The following is a 21,533-nucleotide window of genomic DNA, read 5'->3' on the forward strand; positions in this document are numbered from 1 at the left end:
ACTATAATGTATTTTTAAGGATCTGAAATACAAAAGTAGAAATGTGGTTATTTTTTCAATGTATACTATGGTTTTCCCATAGTAGAATAATGTAATAACAATTTACCTAAATTACTAAATTTCTCATGAGGAAAAAAAATCCTTAAAAATATAAATCTGATCAAGTTCCAAATGTCAAGAATGAGAACTACTTTATGTTTTAGTTATTTTGTAATGTTTACAAAATCTTTACCTTTTAATGTAAATATGTTAATTTCAAAGGTCATGATTTCATACACAACTTACCTAAATTCACATAATTAGGGACATTATAAAGGTTTGGGGGTGTGTTAATGTTATCTGTTTGAATTGCAAGTAACGAACTATCTATAATTTTTCCTAAGAAGACTAGATGAGACAAAAATTTAACAAGTGTAGGTTTTATCCCATTATATTTTTTTTCTTATAAGGTCAAAGTCTTCGTAATAAATCAACATCTAGACTTTACAGTTAGAGAATTCTAGTTGGGACAATAAACTGTTTATACAGGGGTTTTTTAGATCTGTCTAGTGATTTTAATTACTTTTCCTTTTTTTTTTTTTTTTTAAGATTTTTCCACTGACCTATATTTGGGAATCTAGTTCAACTGTACAAATGGAATAGCACTTTATTACTGGAACAAAGCAAGGAAGCAGTGTTCTCTTTCTCTCTCAGGTTCTGGTGGTAGCTACTCCTAAAAACTTTGATACCCTTCCTCACAGACTGACAGATAAAGGGAGGAAAAAAAGCCATGGCTTAAATCTCTAGGACAAGAAGTCTTAATTGCCAAAAGTCAACTGACTTGTTCAATTTGGAACTAGCCTAGCTCTTGGGACAAATCCCAGAGAAATTCAGATTATGATACTCTAGTTGTTGGCATATTTGTAGGTCACACATATTTGTAGGCACACTTTTAAATTATTTTCTAAAGTCACTACTCTTTCTAAACAAGTTACATAAATAGAAATAAAAAAACCAAATGTATTCTGGGGTGGAGTGTTTTCTGAGCCACAAATTCCACAGTCAAGTTTTCAATTTTTAGGAAATATTCAAAATTACATCTAAACTTATGCTGTGTTCAGTGGTCCACCCACCCTCATTCTATCTTATCAATCTTTACAGGAAACCCATTGACAACTGTTAAATAGAAAATAGAAAGGACTGGCTTGTAATTAGCTTTGTTTGTTTGTGGTACTGGGCATTGAACCCAGGAGCATTCTACCTGTCATTTTTAAATTCTGAGATGGGGTCTCACTAAGTTGATTAGGTTGGCCAAGAATTTGTGATCCTCCCGCCTCAGCCTCCCAAGTTGCTGGGATTTACCACCATGCCCAGCTATAATAATTTTCATATAGGAATGTGGGGGCAATAGAAGACTTGTGCCTCTTATCCCCAGTTACAGCCTCTTTCTCAACATTTTTCTTTTATTAATGAACAAAAAAAGTTTACAGACTTGCCTTTAGAGGTCGAAAATAGAGATACAGGCTGAGAGGAAGAGGAAGAAACAAAGGAATCTGAAAGAAAATATACAGTATGAGAATAACAACCTCACAAAGGAATTTTCATTTTAACTTTTTTTTTGGGGGGGGTCAAGCATCATAATTTCATTGGGTGTAGCAAAGGCGAAAATCTAAATCTTTATTTTCAGTTACTAATTCCACTCACCTGCTAGTGATTTATTTCCAAGATGCATTTCTAAAAGTCAATCTTTTAAAGACAAACATTATCACATTCAAAGAAAGAAAAGAGGAACTTCCAGCATTTTAGAACAACCAAAACCTCAAGAGCAGATGGTGCCCCTCTGTTGCTCTGCATGGAGAGGGAAAGTAGGTATTGTTTTTTTTCTTTTTTTCTGGTACTAGAGAATGAACCCAGGGGCACTTTTACCACTGAGCTACATCCCCAGGCCTTTTTGATTTTTATTTTTGAGACAGGGTCTTGCTAAGTTGCTGAGGGTCTCACTAAATTGCTGAGGCTGGCCTCAAGCTTGGGAGTCTCCTGCCTCAGTCTCCTTAGTTGCTAGGATTACAGGCATGCACCACTGCACACTTTTTATTTTGAGACAGGGTTTTGCTGAATTATTCAGGCTGACCTTAAACCTGTGATCCACCTGCCTCAGCCTCCAGAGTGTCTGGGACTACAGGTGAGTGGCTGGAATCACAGGCGTGTATCACCACTCCTGGCTGAAGGAAAGCAGGTATCTGAATACTAATTAACTATCTGCTTTTAACTATTTTCACTTGTATTTTAAGGTATCAGTTACTAATAGAAACATGTGAAACATCTAATTGGCAAATATGCAAAGTCAACCCTCAATACCTATAACAAAAACCCACAATCCAATAGAAAAACATGAGAAGTTATACTCCTTTAATTTGGCAACAGAAGTCAAAATTTAAAATACACATATCCTCCCCACTTCCTCATTTCAAGCACATATTCTTCTTCTTCTTTTTTTTTTTTTTTTTTTTGGTACTGGGGATTACAACCCCCAGGGTGCTTAACCACTAAGTCACATCCCCAGCTCTTTTTAATATTTTATTTAGAGACAGAGTCTCACCGAGTTGCTTAGGGCCTTGCTAAATTGCTGAGGCTGGCTTTGAACTCTTGATCCTCCTGCCTCAGCCTCCCAAGCCACTGGGATTCTATACCTGCACCAGCACACCCAGCTCAAGGACATTTTTAAATTAATTAATTAATTTATTTTTTAAGGTATAGATGGTCAGAACATAGTTATTTATTTATTTGATGTGGTGCTGAGGATCAATGAACAGAATTTTATTTATTTATTTATTTATTTATTGTGGTGCTGAGGATCAAACCCAGGGCCTTGCAAGTTAGGAAGAGTGCTCTACCGCTGAGCTACAACCCCAGCCCAAGCACATATTCTTTTAACTCAGCAATTATACTTCTAGGAATCCATCCTACAGACTTATTTGTATACATATACAAGAACATGTGTGTGAATATTTATTCATAAGAGCACTAGGTATAAGTACAAAAAATAATCTCTATGACTACCAATAGAAGACTAGTTAGAAAGTTAAACCTAGCCAAGGAACAGTATCACATGCCTGTAATTCCAGCTACTTGGGAAGCTGTAGATCTTAAATTCTTAAATTCTAGACCAGCTCGGGCAACTTAGGAGGGCCATCTCAAAACTAAACTTTTAAAAAATGATCAGGAATGTAGCTCAGTGGAAAAGTAATTAAGTACAAAGTTCTGGGTTCAATCCTTAGTACAGGACGGGTGGAGAATAAAGAAAAAAAGAGAAAGAACGAACAAGTTACAGCTATACATGTTGATATAGTCTGTATTTTACATTTAGAAAGCAAAGCAAAGTGCAACAGTGAATTCAGTGTGACCCCATGTGGTCAATGAAAACAAAAGGGAGCCAGGTGGATTGGGAGGCTGAGGCAAGAGGATCATGAGTTCAAAGCCAGCATCAGCAAAAGCAAGGCCCTAAGCAACTCAGTGAGTCAGTGTCTCTAAATAAAATATAAAAATGGGCAGGGGATGTGGCTCAGTAGTTGAGTGCCTCTGAGTTCAATCCCCGGTAGCCCTTCCACCCCATCCCAAGGGACTAATGTAAGGGATTGGAACATCTGGGATAGGAGGGAGATTTGTTTTTCAATATAATCTTTGGCTCTTAAGAAAACATGACCCTTTCAATAAAAATGGAAAGAAATTAATAAAAATAGCTATGTGAAAAACTCCAAATATGCCCCTAAATATATGGCACTTTATATATTAACTCCCTTTTTTTTTCTTTTTGGTATCACGGATTGAACCCAGGGGCACTTAACCACTGAGTCACATCCCCAGCCATTTTTATGTTTTATTTAGAGACAGGGTCTTGCTAAATTTGCTGGGGCTAGCTTTGAACTCATGATCCTCCTGCCCCAACCTCCTTAGTGGCTGGGATTACAGGCATAAAACACCATGCCCATTTACCTCCCTTTTTTTCTTTGCAATTACAAAAAACTTTTTCACAAATACTAGAAACATACTTAAAACTAGCCAGGTCAAACATCTGTAAACCCAGCAATTTGAGGGGCTGAGGCAGGAGGATTGCAAGTTCAAGGCTAGCCTAAGTAATTAGCAAGACCCTGTCTCAAATAAAAACATAAAAAAGACTGAGGCTATATCTCAGCAGTAGAGCTCCCTGGATTCAATCCTCAGCACCAAAGTTTAAAAAAGTAAATAAAGAAAAAAAGAAAAGAGAAAAAATACTCAAAAATAGAAGACTGGTTTCTTTAAGGACTGAGCCAGAGCTGTATCTATAAGTATTAATTTAGTAAAACTATTCAGTAGTAATGGATACAGAGAATATTAACATCGAGGCAGAATTTAGTGGCTATCAAGCAGTAACTCAACAACTAGAGATCAGAATTTAAAAATTCACTGCTTTTAAGTTATCTTAAAATGAAGCATAACATTTATGTTAAAAAGCAGTCCTTTTCTTCTTAAAAAGAAGTACATTTACCCCTCTAATGTTTCCAGATGAGTTCATTTCCATATGCATTTACTATCAACATTAAATCTCCACCAACTAATGAGTTTAACAAACTCAAAAAACAAAAAACTGAACAAACCTGAAAAACCAAATGCTTTAGGTAACCAATGCCAAGAAAGATCCTACGAACTTGCCAGCTGTCTACCTTTGCACTTCCACCTAAACACCCCCTCCTAATGGAAAATTTCAACATGCCAATTTTTATGCACAGCCTCTGTTCTGATAGAGAACACAGATAATCAGTAGTTTGTACCAACATGTCATGAGATTTCTAACTTACAAAATCACACAGGGAAGTAACTTCAGAAGGGTGATCTTAATCCTGAAATGCTAATAATGAAATCGTTTTCTATAAGCAGCTAAAGCCAGGCACTGCAAAATATTGCTCAAAAGTAGCTGAAAAAGAAATATAAACCGGTAAGACTATGATGATTATGGGAACACAGCAGAGGCAGCCACTAGGGTAAAATTAAGATTGCTTCAGAAGACGTGGTAACCTTGGTCTTAAAGGACATTCAGCAGGTGAACGAGGCAAAGGAAGACATTCTGGAGACAGAACTGGCCACATTCCAAATGGCTTTAAGTGTCATCTAATGAAATCTGGATTACATCCTTTGTGCAGTGAGAAATCACTAAATGTCTTTAGGTAAAGAAATGACATGATAGCATGTTTTAAAAAGAACTAAGCATGAACTGAACTAAAAAATGACTGCATAAACTTGTCAAGAGATGTCGACTTAAGCTAAAATTGTGAGGATGGGAATGAGGGGGCAGATTTGACAAGAAAGAATGGACAGGACCTGGAATCATCTGACTGGAAGCTGGAGACTGGAGAAGTAACAAAGAGGGACTAAAAGAAATGCCACTAGAATGATTGCCTTATATTATCAATTTTCAATAAAAGAGAAGTTAAGGCAGATTAAAGTGAAAACAGTTGAATGGGCAGTTCAACAAGGGGGATGGTCTCAGGAGATTACTGGATAAAGGCTGCAGATAGGTATCTGGGAGTTAACATTTATGTGATCATTGACACCACTGGAATGAGATTTGCCTCGGGAGAATAAGAGAAGTTAGGAGTTTATGGTTTGGATTTGAATGTCCTCCAAAGGCTTGGTCCCCAGCTGTTGGTACTACTGGGATGTGAGGGAAACTTTAGGAGGTCAGTCACTGGGTGCATGCCCTTAAAGTGTATATATCTTATCCCTGGCTTTTTTCTTTCTCTCTGCCACTGGGTGAGCAACTTGCTCTGCCAAGCCCATGATGTTCTGCCTCACCACAGGCCCAGAAACAATGAAGCCAAGTACATGTAAAACCTCTGAATCTGTGAGCCAAATTAAAATTTTCCTCCTCTAAGTTGATTTTCTCAGTATTTTGTCATAGTAACAAAAAGCTAACTAACACACAAAGGAATCTTAAGATACACCAATATTTAAAGGGGAATAAGAAAGAAGGCGAAGGAGACCAAAATGAACTGATACAGGAGGAAAATGGTGTCACCTGGAGAATGCTTTAAAGAGTAGCTAGCAGAGGCGAAGATACTGAATGGTCAAATTAAGACAATTTTAAAAAGAGTCACATGAATTAAGCAATCAGGCAATTCGGCATCGATAACTCTATAGTTAGAGTGACTAAGGGGTGGGCGCAAACACTGAGACTGGGGAATAAATGAAAGTTTAAAAATCACCAATAGGGCTTGGTATGGTGGTGTACATGCCTGTAATCCCAGTGACTATGGGAGGCTGACATAGGAGGATCCCAAGTTCAAGACCAGCCTCAGCAACTTAGTCTCAATCCTGTCTCAAAGTAAAACATTTAAAAAGAGAAAAAAGCGTTAGGAATATGGCTCAGTAGTTAAGTGCCCCTGGGTTCAATCCCTGTTACCAAAACCAAAAAAACAGCCAAAGGGCCAGGGTCATGTGCACTGGCATACACCTATAATCTCAGCTATTTGGAAGAGTTAAGCTCCACCTCCTTGAGAAAGGAGAATCTATATAAACTGGCAGGTTGGTATTTATTTATTTATTTATTTATTTATTTATTTATTTATTTATAGTTAACATAATTACTAAAAGATAGACTACTTGGTAATGTTTTTAGTTCTCTAGAAACAATAAAACTAGATATGATTTATTATTCAATTAAATAAATTCAATTTATTTGTTGTCAGAAATAAATGACAACCTGATTGGAACACCTCAGGGTTAAGAAGCATCTTACATATCTTTCATATAGCACAGAGTCCGATGGCCAGCATACAGTGGACACAGAATGGAGGCATGAACATTCACAGATGCTAAAATTTAGCTTGTTATTTCACAATAGACTCTGGGCAGTGACTAGACATTAGTTCTACTACTGTAGCAATTACTAACGCAATAGATCCCTCTGGCATAAGTCAAAATGGTGCTCACAACCAACAGGTCCACTCTTCTGTTACAACACTAAAAAAAAGTTGGACATTTTTCTCTGTACCACTTGTTTGGAGTGAACGTATATGCATCTAACAGGAATAACAAACAGAACTCTTGTTGCAAAGAAACAAAATTAGAAAGTCTGATAGAAACAAAATGGACTGTGTAAATGGGAAATAAGTTACAAAATATTTTAACACTCCAACCTCATTTTTTTTTTTCCAACCTTGTTTTTTTAATTGGTGCTGGGGTGAACCCAGGGCCCCTGCGCTTGGGCCCTCCTGCTGAGCTAACCTCCAGCTCCTCATCCCAAACTCTTGAGTCCTCATTTGCTTCTAGGAATGTTTTCCCCCTTTCCAAATATGTCTAAGGTGTATCAAATCAGATCCTTATTTTGTTAGGAATAAAACTGAAATTCAAGTTAATTTTAACATATTTTTAAATTCTAGCATATCAGACTGGCCTAACCATTAAGTCCTTAGGGGAGGTAAGTCTCCAATATGACAATCCAAACAATCATGAAAAGATGTTTTCTGTATTAAAGATGTTTATAGAGGGGCTGGTAGTGTAGTTCAATGACAGAATGCCTGCCTAGCATGCATAAGACCCTGGGTTCAATCCCCACACCACCAACAAAAAAAGACTGGTGCATACCTGTAACCCCAGCGACTTGGGAGGGCGAGGCAGGAGAACCTCAAGTTCAAAGCCAGCCTCAGCAACTTAGTGAGGCCCTAAGTACCTTACCAGCCAGACCCTGTCTGTGGCTCAGTAGTAAAGCACCCCTGAGTTCATTCAACTCCTAATACAAAACAAGCAAACAAAAAATCAATCTTCAATCTTAAAAGACAGACATATTTATTAACAAGAAAACTCTCTTCTCAGCACTTAGCTGGATACATTAATTCTTTAAGGTCTTAAGGAAATTGTGAACTAAAAGCTTTTATGCAAAATTTATTTTTCAAAAACTAAATGTTCTTTTTTTTAACTTTTAAAAAATTTGTTCTTTTTAGATATACATAACAGTAGAGTGTATTTTGACATATTGCACATATATGGAATATAACTTATTCCAATTAGGATCCCATTCTGTGGTTGTACATGATGTGGAGTTTCACTGGTGGTGTATTCATACATGAACATAGGAAAGTTATGTCCAATTCATTCTACTGTCTTTCCTATTCCCACCCCCGCTTTTCCTTCATTCCCCCCCCAACACTTTATCTAATCTACTGAACTTCTATTCTCTCCCTGCCCCACCTTTGTTGTGAGAACATTAGACCTTTGGTTTTTTGGGATTGGCTTATTTCATTTAGCACAATAGTCTCCAGATCTATCCATTTACTGGCATTAAATGTTCTTTAACTGAGGTTTACGAATGACTTTCACAGTGGTTCATGAAGCTTATGTAAGTTTATATAATACTATGTATATGAATATTTTTCTAGTAAGAACTTTTCCATTCATTTGTTCATTCCATAAAACATTTATATAGCTCAGTTGATAAAGAGTATTTGGCTCGCATGCATAAGGCTCTAGGTTCAATCGCCAGCACCATCAAAAAAAGAAAAATAAGTATCTGAGGGCCTGCTTTGTGTCAGATACTGTTCAACCATAGGTGCAGTGAATAAAACAGCAACATTTGGCACTCTGATGAAACATATTCTAGTAGGAAAGACAGACAATAAACAAATAAGTCAAATACAGTAAGACAGATTATGATGCATGATAAGAAAAATAAAGCAGGGAGGCCTGTAAGGTATTTTTGTTTCCTCTACAATTTAGATAGGGTAATGTATGGTTTGAATAAGAGGTATTACCCCAAAGCCCCTGCAGAAATATTCAGAGCTGAAATGATTAGATTATGATAGCTGTAACCGAATTAGTCCATCCTAGTTTGAATGGACTGACAGCGATAACTGCAGGCAGGGAGAGCATGGTTGGAGGAGGTACATCACCGGGTCTGTATCTGAGGTCCCTTCCTCCAACACCTGCTTCCTTGATGCCATGAGGGGAGCAGCTTCTGTCCACTACATCCTTATTGCATGGTAGGCTGCCTCACTGTGGGCCCAGAGGAATGGACTGGCCATCTATGGACTGAGACTTCTGAAACTGTGAGCTCCAAATAAACTTTTCCTCCTCTAAGTTGTTCTTGTAGGGCATTTCAGTCAGTGATTAAAAAGCTGACTAAAACAAGTAGCTAAGCAAAGACCTAAAGGAGGTGAGGGGATAATATTGGTGTCTTTCTGTTCAGCTGCTATAACAAAACACCCTAAATCTGCTGGTTCATAAACAGAATTCTATTTCTCTCAGTTCTGGAGGCTGTAAAGCCCAAGATCACGGTGCAGGCATAGATTCAGTATCTGGTAAAGGGACTTTTCCTGTTCATATGTAGTGGGTGCCTTCTTGCTATATTCTCACATGACAGAAGGGGTGAACTCACTCTCTGGGGTCTTTATTATAAGCACACTTATCCTCAGCACCACATAAAAATAAATAAATAAAGATATTGTGTTCAACTACAACTAAAAAATAAATATATTTTTTTAAAAAATGCAGTTAACTGGAATGGGGGAACAGCATTCCAGATAAACAACAAGTAAGTCCCTGAAGTAAGAGGCATTTCTGGTATGAAGAAAAACATGGAGACCAATGTAACCAAAGCCAGGTGAGTAAGGGAAAATTAGGGTCAGATTATGCTATAATAAGCCCTATGAGGATTCTTCTATTTACTGGAATGTGACAGGAAGCCACTGGAGCATTCTGCCCACAAGTGACATGATCTGACTTAAATTTTCACCGATTTATATCAGCTACCACATAGAGAACAGACTGAGAGCAAGGAAGAAAGTACAAAGGCCAGTTAGACAGTAATTGGAGTTACTCAAGAGAGCTGTCATCGTCTGGACCAGGGTGGTAGTCATGGAGGTGAAGGGAACTGGTCAGACTTTGGATATATTTTGAAGTAAACTTAATAGCATTTGCTGATAACTGTATGTGGGTCAAGGATTTGGGCAAAAGATGAACAGGGTGGAATGGCCATTTACTAAGATGAAAATGACTGTAAGAATAGATTTAAAAGGAAAAATCAGAAATTCAGGTTGAGAGACACAGCACTGAAATGCCTAGTAGACTTTGGGGCTGAAGATAAAAATTTGAAAGGCATCAATTTAAAGTGGTACTTTAAACAACAAGGCTGAGTGTCATAAATAAAAATTATGTGAAATGAGTCCTGAGCACTCTAATGTCTATAGGTTGCAAAGATAAAAAAAAAAAAAGAATTAGCAATATGAAATCTCTACAATAGGAAATCCATAGAGTCAGAAAGATTAATGGTGGCCAATGGAAAAGGGGAGCGAGAAATGGGGAGTAACCCATAACTCATATGAAGAATGAGGAAATGTTCTGGAATTAAATAGGCATGATGGTCAACCTTGTGCGTAAATTAAAAACCACTTTAAAATGGTGAATCTTGTGTTATGTGAAAAAGGCCTAGCAGGGAAACAGAAGAGGAGGAGCCAATGAAAGAGAATGTGTAGGGTCATGGAAGATAAATGACAAAGGTATTTTAGGAAGGAAGGGTGATCAGTTATGCTAAAGGTATTGAGAGGACACTCGACTGGGAAGTGACCACTGGCTTTAACAATGTGGAAAATAACTGGCAAACTTGACCAGAGAAGTTTCTACAGAGCAGTAAAGCAAAATTAGGCCCTGGCTTAGGAACCATGGAACCAAAAATTAAGTTAAATTTTTATGTTAAACTGATCACTGAATTGAAGGGGTGACTGATAACTAACTTCCTCCATAATGTCAACTGGAACTACAAACTATATACAATATTAAAAAAAAAATTCTTCCTGAAGTTGCAACATGTAAGAGTAACACATCTTACATAAGTCATAGATATGTAGTAAAAGACTTCAATGATGCAATCACAAGCAATACCGATTACGGCTAAACTCATTAATGTACACATCTCTTTTGATATATCAATAATACTTCCTATGATCCAAAATAACTAGAATTAGTAACCCTTACAAATGAATAAAAAGTAAGCCAGTTTTCCTGGGCAACTTCTAAATGAGCTGATTACATAAAATATCAACTTGATAATTTTTATCAAAAAAGTTTTACTATTAAAAAAATATATTTTCTAAAAGTCTGTATATTTTAGGAGACTAAACACATAACAATAAAACTGAATACAATCCATAAGTTAAGTACATACAATTAATAAGTACATTAATTAGTAATCTTCAATTACTAACATTACAAAACTTATTTGGGACCTTTGTAACTCTGGTCAGAATTGGAAAAACTAAGTTCTAGGACTATAGCTGATCTAAAGAGAAGTGTCCTTCTACAGAACAAACTAACTCTTGGCTCAAACAAAACTGGAAAGCTTAACTTTCCCCTTTCCTTTATGACACGTCACGGATCCCTTTACTACCAGACTTCTCTCAAGTGCTTGTGTACAGAATTAGACAGGTGACTCCTATGTCAAGTCGAACATATAATTCCTCACAGCAGAATTTTTTTAAAAAGCATACTACATTGTTTTCATACCATCTCTAAAATATTAAAACAAAAATAAAAACACTGATGCTATTATCAGCAACTTCATAACAACTCCCCTGGAGATGTCAAATAAGGCTTAAGGTGCACCTGTTAAATATATTGGCAACTAGATGTTTAATCTGATCAGAGTGGTTAAATTACTTGAGAACTTGATTATAAAGTTCTGAAAAGGAAATTTTTATTTCTGGGGAATAAAAATAATCAAGTCAGGGACATTTGTAGACCATACTGACATGACCATTTTTGCTGTCTCTTGTACTCCGGCTTCCACACCAACGGACATTTTATAATATATCATAACTACACTTATTATGGTCAGAATGCTACCGAAAATATTTAGGCATATCGCTGTCATGACAAGCCACTTAGGAAACGTCTTAGCTCCTTCCTCTACCTTGTTAACAGGTGACTTAAATGGAAGGGGTTGGCAGTTCTATGATATCAATGTGAGGAATCAGAAGCTGAAACAACTAACTCACTTGGGGGATGAGAAAAAGGTGTAAGAATCTCTTATTGTGAGGAAGATTTGTAATTTCTCACTTGCAATTCAACTGTTATTCTGTATTTATGTGAAAGTAGTTTTAACTTGCAAATATGTCAAATATTAGGTATTGTTACTTAATAAGTCAGAATTTAAAGGTGCACAGCAAATCTGTCACAATGCTGATCTGTATTTTATTCCTTTATATTAACATCATTATCATCATTTGCTACTGGGAATTAAACCCAGGAGTGCTCTACCACTGAGCTATACCTCTAGTCTTTTTATTTTTTATTTTGGTATCATAAGTAACTGAGACTGGCCTGGAACTTGCAATCTTCCTGCCTCAACTTCCCAAGTAGCTGGGATTACAGGCCTGTACCACCACACCTGGCTAATGCTAGTTATTTACTAAGCATTTGTATGGTCAAAAGTCCTTTACATGTGTTTAATTTTCATAACAACTATTATCCTCATTAGATACTATTACTGTCATTTTAAAATTAAGGAAACAGAAGCTCAGGATTTGCACAAGGTCACACAATAAAGAAACAAGGAGGTTTGAAATATTGGTGTCCCTGGAGCTCATATGATTGTCACCATAAAATACTGCCACTGATAGTCTGACACGAGTACAAAACACAGATGATGCCCATGTTGGACAGATCAGACTCCTTTTAATTTAAGTGTTAAGACTGAAAATACAAACTACAAAGTGTAAAAATGATGCCATAAAAAACACAGAATGTGTTTGAAGAGGAAAAAACTGTTTAAAGAAACCCCCCCCCATTTTTTAATTGCCCAATTTACTTTGAGGTAATTTCCACAAGCAGATAAATGAAATGTAGCTTTATTTTGGCATCAATGTTGCTAGGAATGTAGTAGCTCAGTGATAGAGCACCTGCCTAGCATTCATGAGGCTCTTGGTTTGATCCACAAAAGAAAATAACTATAATTTCCATGTTAGATAAACAATAGACACTTAAAAAAAATTCAGATAATAGACATGTATCTAGACTTGATGTCTAATAAGGGCAACCCTCTTTCTAAAAAGAAAACACTAAATATTTCAGTCTCTCTTATCTGAACCTCAAATTTCTGCCTTTGAAGTCTTTGGTTTCTTTAAAGGCAGCAATCAGGGGCATCCTGGCCCCGATCTCCTTCTCTAAGCGTACTACACTGGTGGGTGCAAGGTACCATACCAGAAAATGCCATCAATCATTTTCCAAATATATGTAGAAACAAGTACTTCTAAAATACATTATTGGAAGATCAGTTAAGATAAAATTGTTTTCTGCAGGACACCAAGTGATCACTTACCACCTTTTACTCAAACCAAAAGAAGCTTAATAAAAGAACATGAAGCAGGGCTGAGGATGTAACTCAGGGGTGGAACGCTTAACCTAGTGTGTGCAAAGCCCTGGGTTCAATCTCCAGTACCAAAACAAAGAATAGCAACAACAACAAAAAAAAAAAAGAAGAAGAAACTGACAGCCATGCTTATAGATTTTTTTTAAACCACCAAGGTAGATTTTTTTTTTTTAATATTTATTTTTTAGTTCTCGGCGGACACAACATCTTTGTATGTGGTGCTGAGGATCGAACCCGGGATGCATGCATGCCAGGCGAGCACGCTACCGCTTGAGCCACATCCCCAGCCCCAAGGTAGATTATTTTAAAAGCAAACTTTATCTTATTTTCATTATGGCAAGTCTGAGATATTTCCTCTGTGAGATGGAGATAACTTTGGATAAGGAAGAAGGGTTTTTGCAATTAAGTGATAACTTATGTAAACTTTTATATTGAAGTAGTGACCTGACAAATGAAGATCTTGCATTGAGCACACCAAAATTGTTCTAATGCTTTATAGATAATATTAATATATTTGTTTAAGATTATCTTCTTATTTTTCAGGTTTTCCTTTCCAGCTCATAAGTTTGATGATTTATTGAACAAAAACTGATCAAGTACTACTACATTAGTGACAAAATGTCTACAGCAGATCTAAGATATACAAATTCTGTAATAAAGTTTTTTTAAGAAACAACTGGTGGGGCTGTGGTTGTGGCTCAGTGGTAGAGTGCTAGCCTAGCATGCACGAGGCGCTGAGTTCGATCCTCAGCACCACATAAATGTAAAATAAAGATATTGTGTCCACCTAAAACTTAAGAATAAATATTAAAACAACAACAACAACAACAAAAAAACCTGATGATGGGCTGGGGTTGTGTGGCTCAATAGTATAGCACCCGCCTAGCACTTGTGAGGCCTGGGTTTGATCCTCAGCACCACATAAAAATAAATAAGATAAAGGTATTGTGTCCAACTACAACTAAAAAATAAATATTAAAAAAAGGGGAAATAATTAGTGAGTACTGAGGCATTTAATACTATTAGGAAAATGTAATACAAACCCATGAACTTAGAATGCCACTTCAGAATATAAATTCCACTATTTTCAGCAAAATGCCTGATTTCACTATCTTCTCTACTGTTATAAAGAAGGGAATAAAAAATAAGGTAGGCTGGGTACGGTGGCACACACCTGTAATCCCAGCAGCTCGGGGAGGCTGAGACAGGAGGATTGAGAGTTCAAAGCTAGCCTCAGCAACGGCAAGGCACTAAGTAACTCAGTGAGACCCTGTCTCTAACAAGATACAAAAATTGGGCTGGGGATGTGCTTCAGTGGTTGAATGCTCCTGAGTTTAATCCCTGGTTACCCAGCCCCCCAAATAAGATAAAGTCAATACTCAATAAAAATTGTGACTAGGGTAAATAACATCAGAAATCTAAACTAACCAGAACTATTCTATGTTATATCATTAAATTTGTATTGCCAGCCTGGTGTGGTGATGCATGCCTATAATCCCAGCTATTTGGGTGGCTAAGGCAGAAGGATTGCAAGTTCTAGGCCAGTCTGAGTAACTGAATGGGACTCTATCTCAAAATAAAAATTAAAATAGGGCTGGGGAGGTAGCTCAGTAGCAGAGCGTCCCTGAGTTCAATCCCCAATATGGCAAAATAAATAAATCAACAAAAAAATAAAACAAAATACATTGTGCATTGCAAATTAGAGTCCACATATATGAATACATATATGTGTGTAGTTGTAGATGAACACAATATCTTTATTTGTTTATTTTTATGTGGTGCTGAAGATGAAATCCAGTGCCTCATAAGTGCTAGGGAAGCACTCTACCACTGAGCCAAACCCCAGCCCTCAGGGTCTGCTTTTTGGTGGTGGTGTGTTTGTGTCTGTAAATAAAATATATTTTTGCTTTACTGGCCCAGGTCTTTCATAACAGTGTATTAAAAGAATAAAAAAGTTGACTTTCAAATGCTTTCCCCATGTGGCTCTACATGTTGGAACACAATTTTAATAGCCTGCCTGCTAACTAGAATGACTCCTCAATATTTAACATCCATTTTCTCTTGAGCACAAAAGGTCATTTCGTAAAACACAGGTCTGAGTCAAAAACTGAAAATCAAGAATAAGCAAAAGGTACCCACAAAAGGGCCAACCAAAGGGGGCTGGGGTTGAGGCTCAGTGGTAGAACTCTTGCCTAGCATGTGTGAGGCACTGAGTTTGATCCTCAGCACCACATAAAAAAATAAATAAACAAAATACAGGTATTGTGTCCATCTACAACTAAAAAGGAAATTCTTAAAAAAAAAAAAAAAAGGCCAACCAAATCATAAGCAGTGACAAGTGATTAATGCCAAAAGACCAAGTTGCTAAGTTATAAGGAAACTGCTGTTCATTTGGACCTTATCCCAGAACACAAAAATTTGGAGGAGAAACGCTGGCGGTTTAAAGAGAACAAGAATTCCAAATCTGCTGGCTCATTCCTTTATCTACAGAAGCCTCTGATACTGTTTCTATGCAAATGACCATAACCTCGCTGGAAAATTTGTGGCACTTCAATTCTCTCTTAAACAGGTGGAAATCCATTGTTAGGAAAACGCCTAGAGAATATCAGAAAGGACCAACCTGAGAATCTGCCAAAGGAGACAATGAAGCATTTTTAAATCTCTCAAAAATTCTTCCTCTGGCAACGCCCCTCCCCTCTTTTCTTCCTTTAAGAACCTCCACCTGCCCGTGGTGCATATTCTTCAAGAAGACATCTGCACTGCAGATCTCTGCACGAGGCCAGCCAGCTCCCACCAGCAGGCAGACGCGGATACAATGGAAACTAAAGGAGGCCTGCAGTTTCCCTTCTAGTCCTTCAGAGATGGGAGGAGAAGGGGGTTCAACCAGCCCCTGCTTTGTCTGAATTTTCTCCCCTCCCCCCTTTCTGCAGTACACATCCTCTTTTGTCATACTGCGATCAATAACAGCCCAGAGAAAATCTGAAATCAAAACATGTTGATGGCTTGGCATGACTCTATTTATTATTTTCTAGAATATAAACGACTGATTGCGCGTCCCTACCCCCACGCCACGCCAGTGAAGAGCCGGCTGTGTTGCAGAGGCAGCCACGGATCCATCTTGGACCATCAGAAGCTCCCTCCCAAATCTTCCCAGAGCTATTCTCATCACGCCTCCTCTACCTTGGAGTCTCAGAAAAACCAGGCCTTTACGTAGAGTCCAGTCGAAAGCAGTAAAGAAAACGGGCTACAACGCTTCCATTAAACTTCCCCATCCTCCCCAGGGGCAAACAAAAATATTTCTTTTGGAAGACTATCAGGCACGTCTGATTATGTCAACACCTGACTGCAAACCTGCAATGCAACCCTTTCGCCACCATCCCTCAAAATCATAACGAACCATTTCTCCCAAGACCCACCTGCCCCAATCCTCTCAACGTCGCTAATCTTACTCCTCGGAATCACCCCGGTCCAGCGGGTGGCTCTGGCCTCCTCCAACACGGCCCAAGCCCCACCTGAGCGATCGTCCGTTTCATCCCAACCTCGCGGGGCGGCTGTTTCCCCACCTGCCGGGTCTCGGCGTGAACGCCCACTCTCCAGACCTTCTTCCCGCCCCCAACCTGTTTTCCTCACACCCCGTTATTTCCTCACCGCCCGAAAGACCTTTCGCTCCCCTCCCCCTTTGCCCATTTTCCAAACGTTCGTCCCCCGGGATTGAAGCCACCAGCAGCCGAGTGTAACTCGTCCTCCCCGGTCGCTCCCGAAAGCCCCCGGCCCCAGCTCCCTTTCGTCCCCAGGGCGGGGGCTTCCCCGCACGCCTCACCCGCACAAGAGGAGCCGCAGCTTTTCGCCCCCAGGGCGGGGCTGGTTCCCGGGCTCCCGCCACCGCCGGCCGCGGACGGATCGGCCCCGGAGGACGACGAGGAGATGGACGGGGACTGAGTGGCCGCCGACGACTCCGCCATGGCTACGCGAGCAAGGGCGGGAGAGGGGTGAAGAGAGACGTGGGGCGGGAGAGAGGGAGGGGAAATAGAATAAGTAGGCAGCAGGCTCTCCGAAGTCCCTTCGCTCAGCCTGTTCCGAGGACAGACTCCGACAGACTGACTGACTGACACAGCCGAGCGCAAAGAGAGGGAGAGCGAGCACGCATGCGCACAAAGAACTCTAGAACGCGCGGCGGGGGCGAGAGGCAGCTGCGGAGGCGCGCAGCGGAGCAGTGCGCAGGCGCAAGAACTGTCCCTCCGCGCTCCAAAAGGAAGGAGAGGTAAAACCGACCTCGCGCCAAGCCTCAAGCGGCTGGGGTGGGGCGCGCCTCTAGGGGACTGGACGCAAGAGGCGTGGTCAATCATCAAGCCACGCCCACCACTGCGGTCCTAGGCGTTGGCGGGGACGCTGCGGGGTAGAATTTTTTCACGGCTCTTTATGTGAATGTTTTCGACTGGATGGATTATGTATTTTTATAATAGATATTTCTTTATGCTTCCAGTAGCTGGAAACGATCTTTCCCATAAATTCCCGGAGGCTGATATCTTTTGTGTGATGCATTCCCCCTTAGAATCTGAAGTGAAAACCGCAGGGTAGAGAAGGCCCACTCTGCAAGGTGCTTTATGAATTTCTCTGAATACGTCGTAATATCGCCTCACTGTGAGACACAGACAGCCTCATGGTCCCGCTTTTAGTAGGTGGAAAAAGATGTTATACAGAAGAAAAAACTACTATTCATTCTAATCACATTGCCGTGCAGTCACAGACCCTGCTTCATATTCTTGCCTTGTTGCTATTCTTGTCCACCTTAAGTCTTAAGGTTGTCTCTTCCTCTAAATAAGCTCTAAGATAGAGAAAACGTATTTTGGAGAAGAAAAAGCTGAACTCATGAAGATAGAAAAGCAAGGAGATAACATCCTGGATATGATTCTAAGGGACCGGGAGTGGGAAGGTGTTACAAAATGTGTTATTAAAATTTAAGAATACGGCACAAATACGCATAATTTTATTCGTAACCGAAAAAGGGTCCTTAGCAGAAATGTATTTGAAACCAAATATCCAATTATCTTGGATTTGGGTTTTTTTTTTTTTTCGGGTTCTCCTGGGTTGGCTTGTCAAATTCAAAGCTATCTCCCTACATCTTTAAAAATATTTTAAAGGTGCATAACCTTTTAAAAAGGGGAATGTATCCTGGAAATAATGAAAGCCAAGGTTGTAGCCTTTGCTATTGCTAAAGCAGCGATCGATGACCCAAAGTGCAATTGCAGGTTCAGCAAATCCTATAAAGATGCAACCTCATGAGTGGGGAGGTTGTCAGCCAGGCTGCTGTGGAGGGGAAAAAGCAGTCTGACCAGTGGAAATCTTTTAGAACACAGGCTGTGAACTACATCTGCCCTTGACAGTTTTTAAAGTCACAAAGCCCAGAAAGTGGGGTGGAAAGAAAAAAAGGAAGAAAGAAAACAACAACAACATCCAAGTGGTTGCAATGCTTTGAGGAAGGCACAGAAGAATATGTCCCAAAATAACTTCCTGACAAATATCTTACCCTGGTGCTCACAGCATCAACTGATGATGCAGCAGACTGTCCATAGATGGTAAAGGGAAATAGAAGCCAATGTGATATCCAAGCCAATTATCTACCTATGCTGACAAATGCATAAGTTTTAAAAATATTTTATTAAGTGTTAGGAAATTATGCTAATACCTAACCCTGACAGTACTTGCTAGAAACTGGGGCTCCTAGGTGGATAGGAATCTCATTCCTGATAGTCATAATAGAAAATAATCTATCTCATCAATTCATTTCTCCCCTCTGAAGGAGTTCCCTAACTACCATTAGGGACAGGGGCCTCTACCACTCTGGCTACTTCAAGTTGGAAAGGGGCATTAGGAGATGCCTGTCAGGGTCCTTTATATAGGTATATCTAAGGGGCCCTGATAGATGAGAGATTTTATTTTGGATTTTTATCTGTAGGGCCAGAGGTCTATGGTGGCAGTGAAGTGAGATACAGGGCAGGGATCATATAGAGTTGCAGGATCCTTAGAGAAGTCCTGTCATTCTCTGGGTTCTGGCTGACCTTAGAGGGCAAGGGCCAAATATTGGCTGCTTTTTCCTCAGACCTTTTACTTCCTTGATTTAGGTCTCCAAGGTTTGGTTTCAAATATCCAGCAGACCAGTTCCACCAGTCTTAAAGTAGGAGTAATAGGTTTTAACTTTGAAGTTTATAATTTTACAGTTACTCTTTCTGTTGAGTTAGGGTGAGTTTCAGTGCTAGAAGTCAGCATTATATCCTATCTGTCCTGGAGATGATGGCTTGTTGGTCTTAACTTGGGTTGTTTTATTAGAAGTAGTCTCTCTCTCCCTTTTTTTTTAGTTGTCAATGGACTTTTATTTATTTATATGTGGTGTCTCACACATGCTAGGTAAGCGCTCTGCCAGTGAGCCACAAACCCAGTCCCAGAAGTAGACTCTTTAAGCACCTCAGAGATTTTTTTTTTAAACAAGAAGCCTTAGTGGTTAAAGTTGAAGAGGAAGAAGAAAAAGTAGTAATAGTAGAAGAGGGGGCACTGGGAAGAAGAGGAAAAAGTATAAAAAGAAACACATTAAGGGGCTGGGGATATAGCTTAGTTGGTAGAGTGCTTGCCTCACATGCACTAAGCCTTGGGTTCAATCCCCAGCACCACATACACACACACACCAAAAATAAATAAATAAATAAATAAATAAAAAGGAGAAGAAAGAAACATATTAAGGCAGAACTTCTTTCTGGAGAAGGGCCATACACCAGCATAATTCCTAATCCAGAGAAGAAGAAGGAGGAGGACAAGAAAGACAGACAATAATGAGGACTACTGGGAAAGAATCCTAATTCTGTTACTTAGACACATCATGCTTAAGATTCAGTTGGGAGTAACAGACATGCTCTCTAAAATAATCAAAGGGAGGTTGAATGAAACAGTGGTTAATCATCTATAGCTTTTCAAACTTTTTGTGTCTTGACATTATATCATCATTTCTTAGAGTCTTTGAAAATAAATATATTTTCTTTGTATTGATAACAAAACAAAGCAAAACAAAAGAAGCATTTGTGCTAAGTCCAACTCCTGAGGCTGTGTTTTCTCTTTCCTGCTATGCCAACTTCCCTGAGACTGATATTTCCTTGGGATATTTGTATATGTGATTTGTTTCATAGATGTTTACTGATCACCTGTTGTGTGACACTATCCTGGGATCTTTGTAGGGACCCCAAACTATGTTTATCCAGTCTTCAATGAGCTAACAAGCTAGGGTATAGAACATACATAAAGTTAAATAATACCAGTTAAATAGCAATCAACACCAACCCTAAACAACACAAAGCCATAGTGCTTTGATCAGGTGGCAAGTGGACTGTATGAATTTAACATAGAGAAGGGCTGGGGATGTAGCTCAGTAGAGTGGTGCTTGCCTTTTATGTGCAAGGCCCTGGATTGGATCCCTACCATTTCAAGGGGGGTGGGGTGGGAGACAGGAAGTCAGGCATGCAGACAGACAGACACACCCTATGGAGTGGCAGTTTAGAAAGGGTTTATGAAAAAGTCCAAAGTTGGATAGGAGTTTAGAGTTGTAAGAATGTCATTAAAGGCAAAGAAGGATGGTTTGAAGCAAACATAGGGGTTACTTTTGTGCATGCATACAAAAAAGGCACCCTTCTGGGCAGACAAATCACATAAAAGAACCATTTCCTCCCAGTCCAGCCCACAGTGCAGTTCCATGCTGACTTGCTCAACAGAACATGGCCTAGATTTGATCCCCTCTTGCCCCTCCCCTGTATGACTGCCATGGTGGGATATACAGACTGCACAACCACACATGGCAGCTGGAGGCTCAGAAGTGTGATGTGTGTGAGATCTTTTGAGTGCTGGGTCAAGATATAAAGGGGGAAGAAATTTTTGGACCAGAGTTTGGAGAAGCAATAGTATTTCACTAAAGAATTGAGGCTTTTCCAGGCATAGTGGGGTATGGTGAGGCATTCTATGGCTGCAATCCCAGCTCCTCAGGAGGATCCATCATAAGTTCCAGGCCAGCCTCAGCAACTAAGTGAGGCCCTAAGCAACTTAGCAAGACCATCTCTCAAAAACAAAAACAAACAAACAAACAAACAAACAAACCACAAGGCTTTGTCTTAAAGCTTAAGGC

General features: G+C 39.3%; 1 protein-coding gene across 1 annotated transcript in view; it reads right to left on the bottom strand.

The window, feature by feature from the left end:
- Positions 1–17,524, bottom strand: part of Rtn3 (reticulon 3) — a 63,495-nt gene extending 45,971 nt beyond the window's left edge. Inside the window, exon 1 of the mRNA XM_027944132.3 lies at positions 17,193–17,524. Within this exon, the coding sequence (XP_027799933.1) occupies positions 17,193–17,334 (142 nt within the window). The 5' untranslated portion in view covers positions 17,335–17,524. The remainder of the gene's footprint in view (positions 1–17,192) is intronic.
- Positions 17,525–21,533: the final 4,009 nt, after the last annotated feature.

This window comes from Marmota flaviventris, chromosome 9, assembly GCF_047511675.1.
Source record: "Marmota flaviventris isolate mMarFla1 chromosome 9, mMarFla1.hap1, whole genome shotgun sequence".
NCBI lineage: Eukaryota > Metazoa > Chordata > Mammalia > Rodentia > Sciuridae > Marmota > Marmota flaviventris.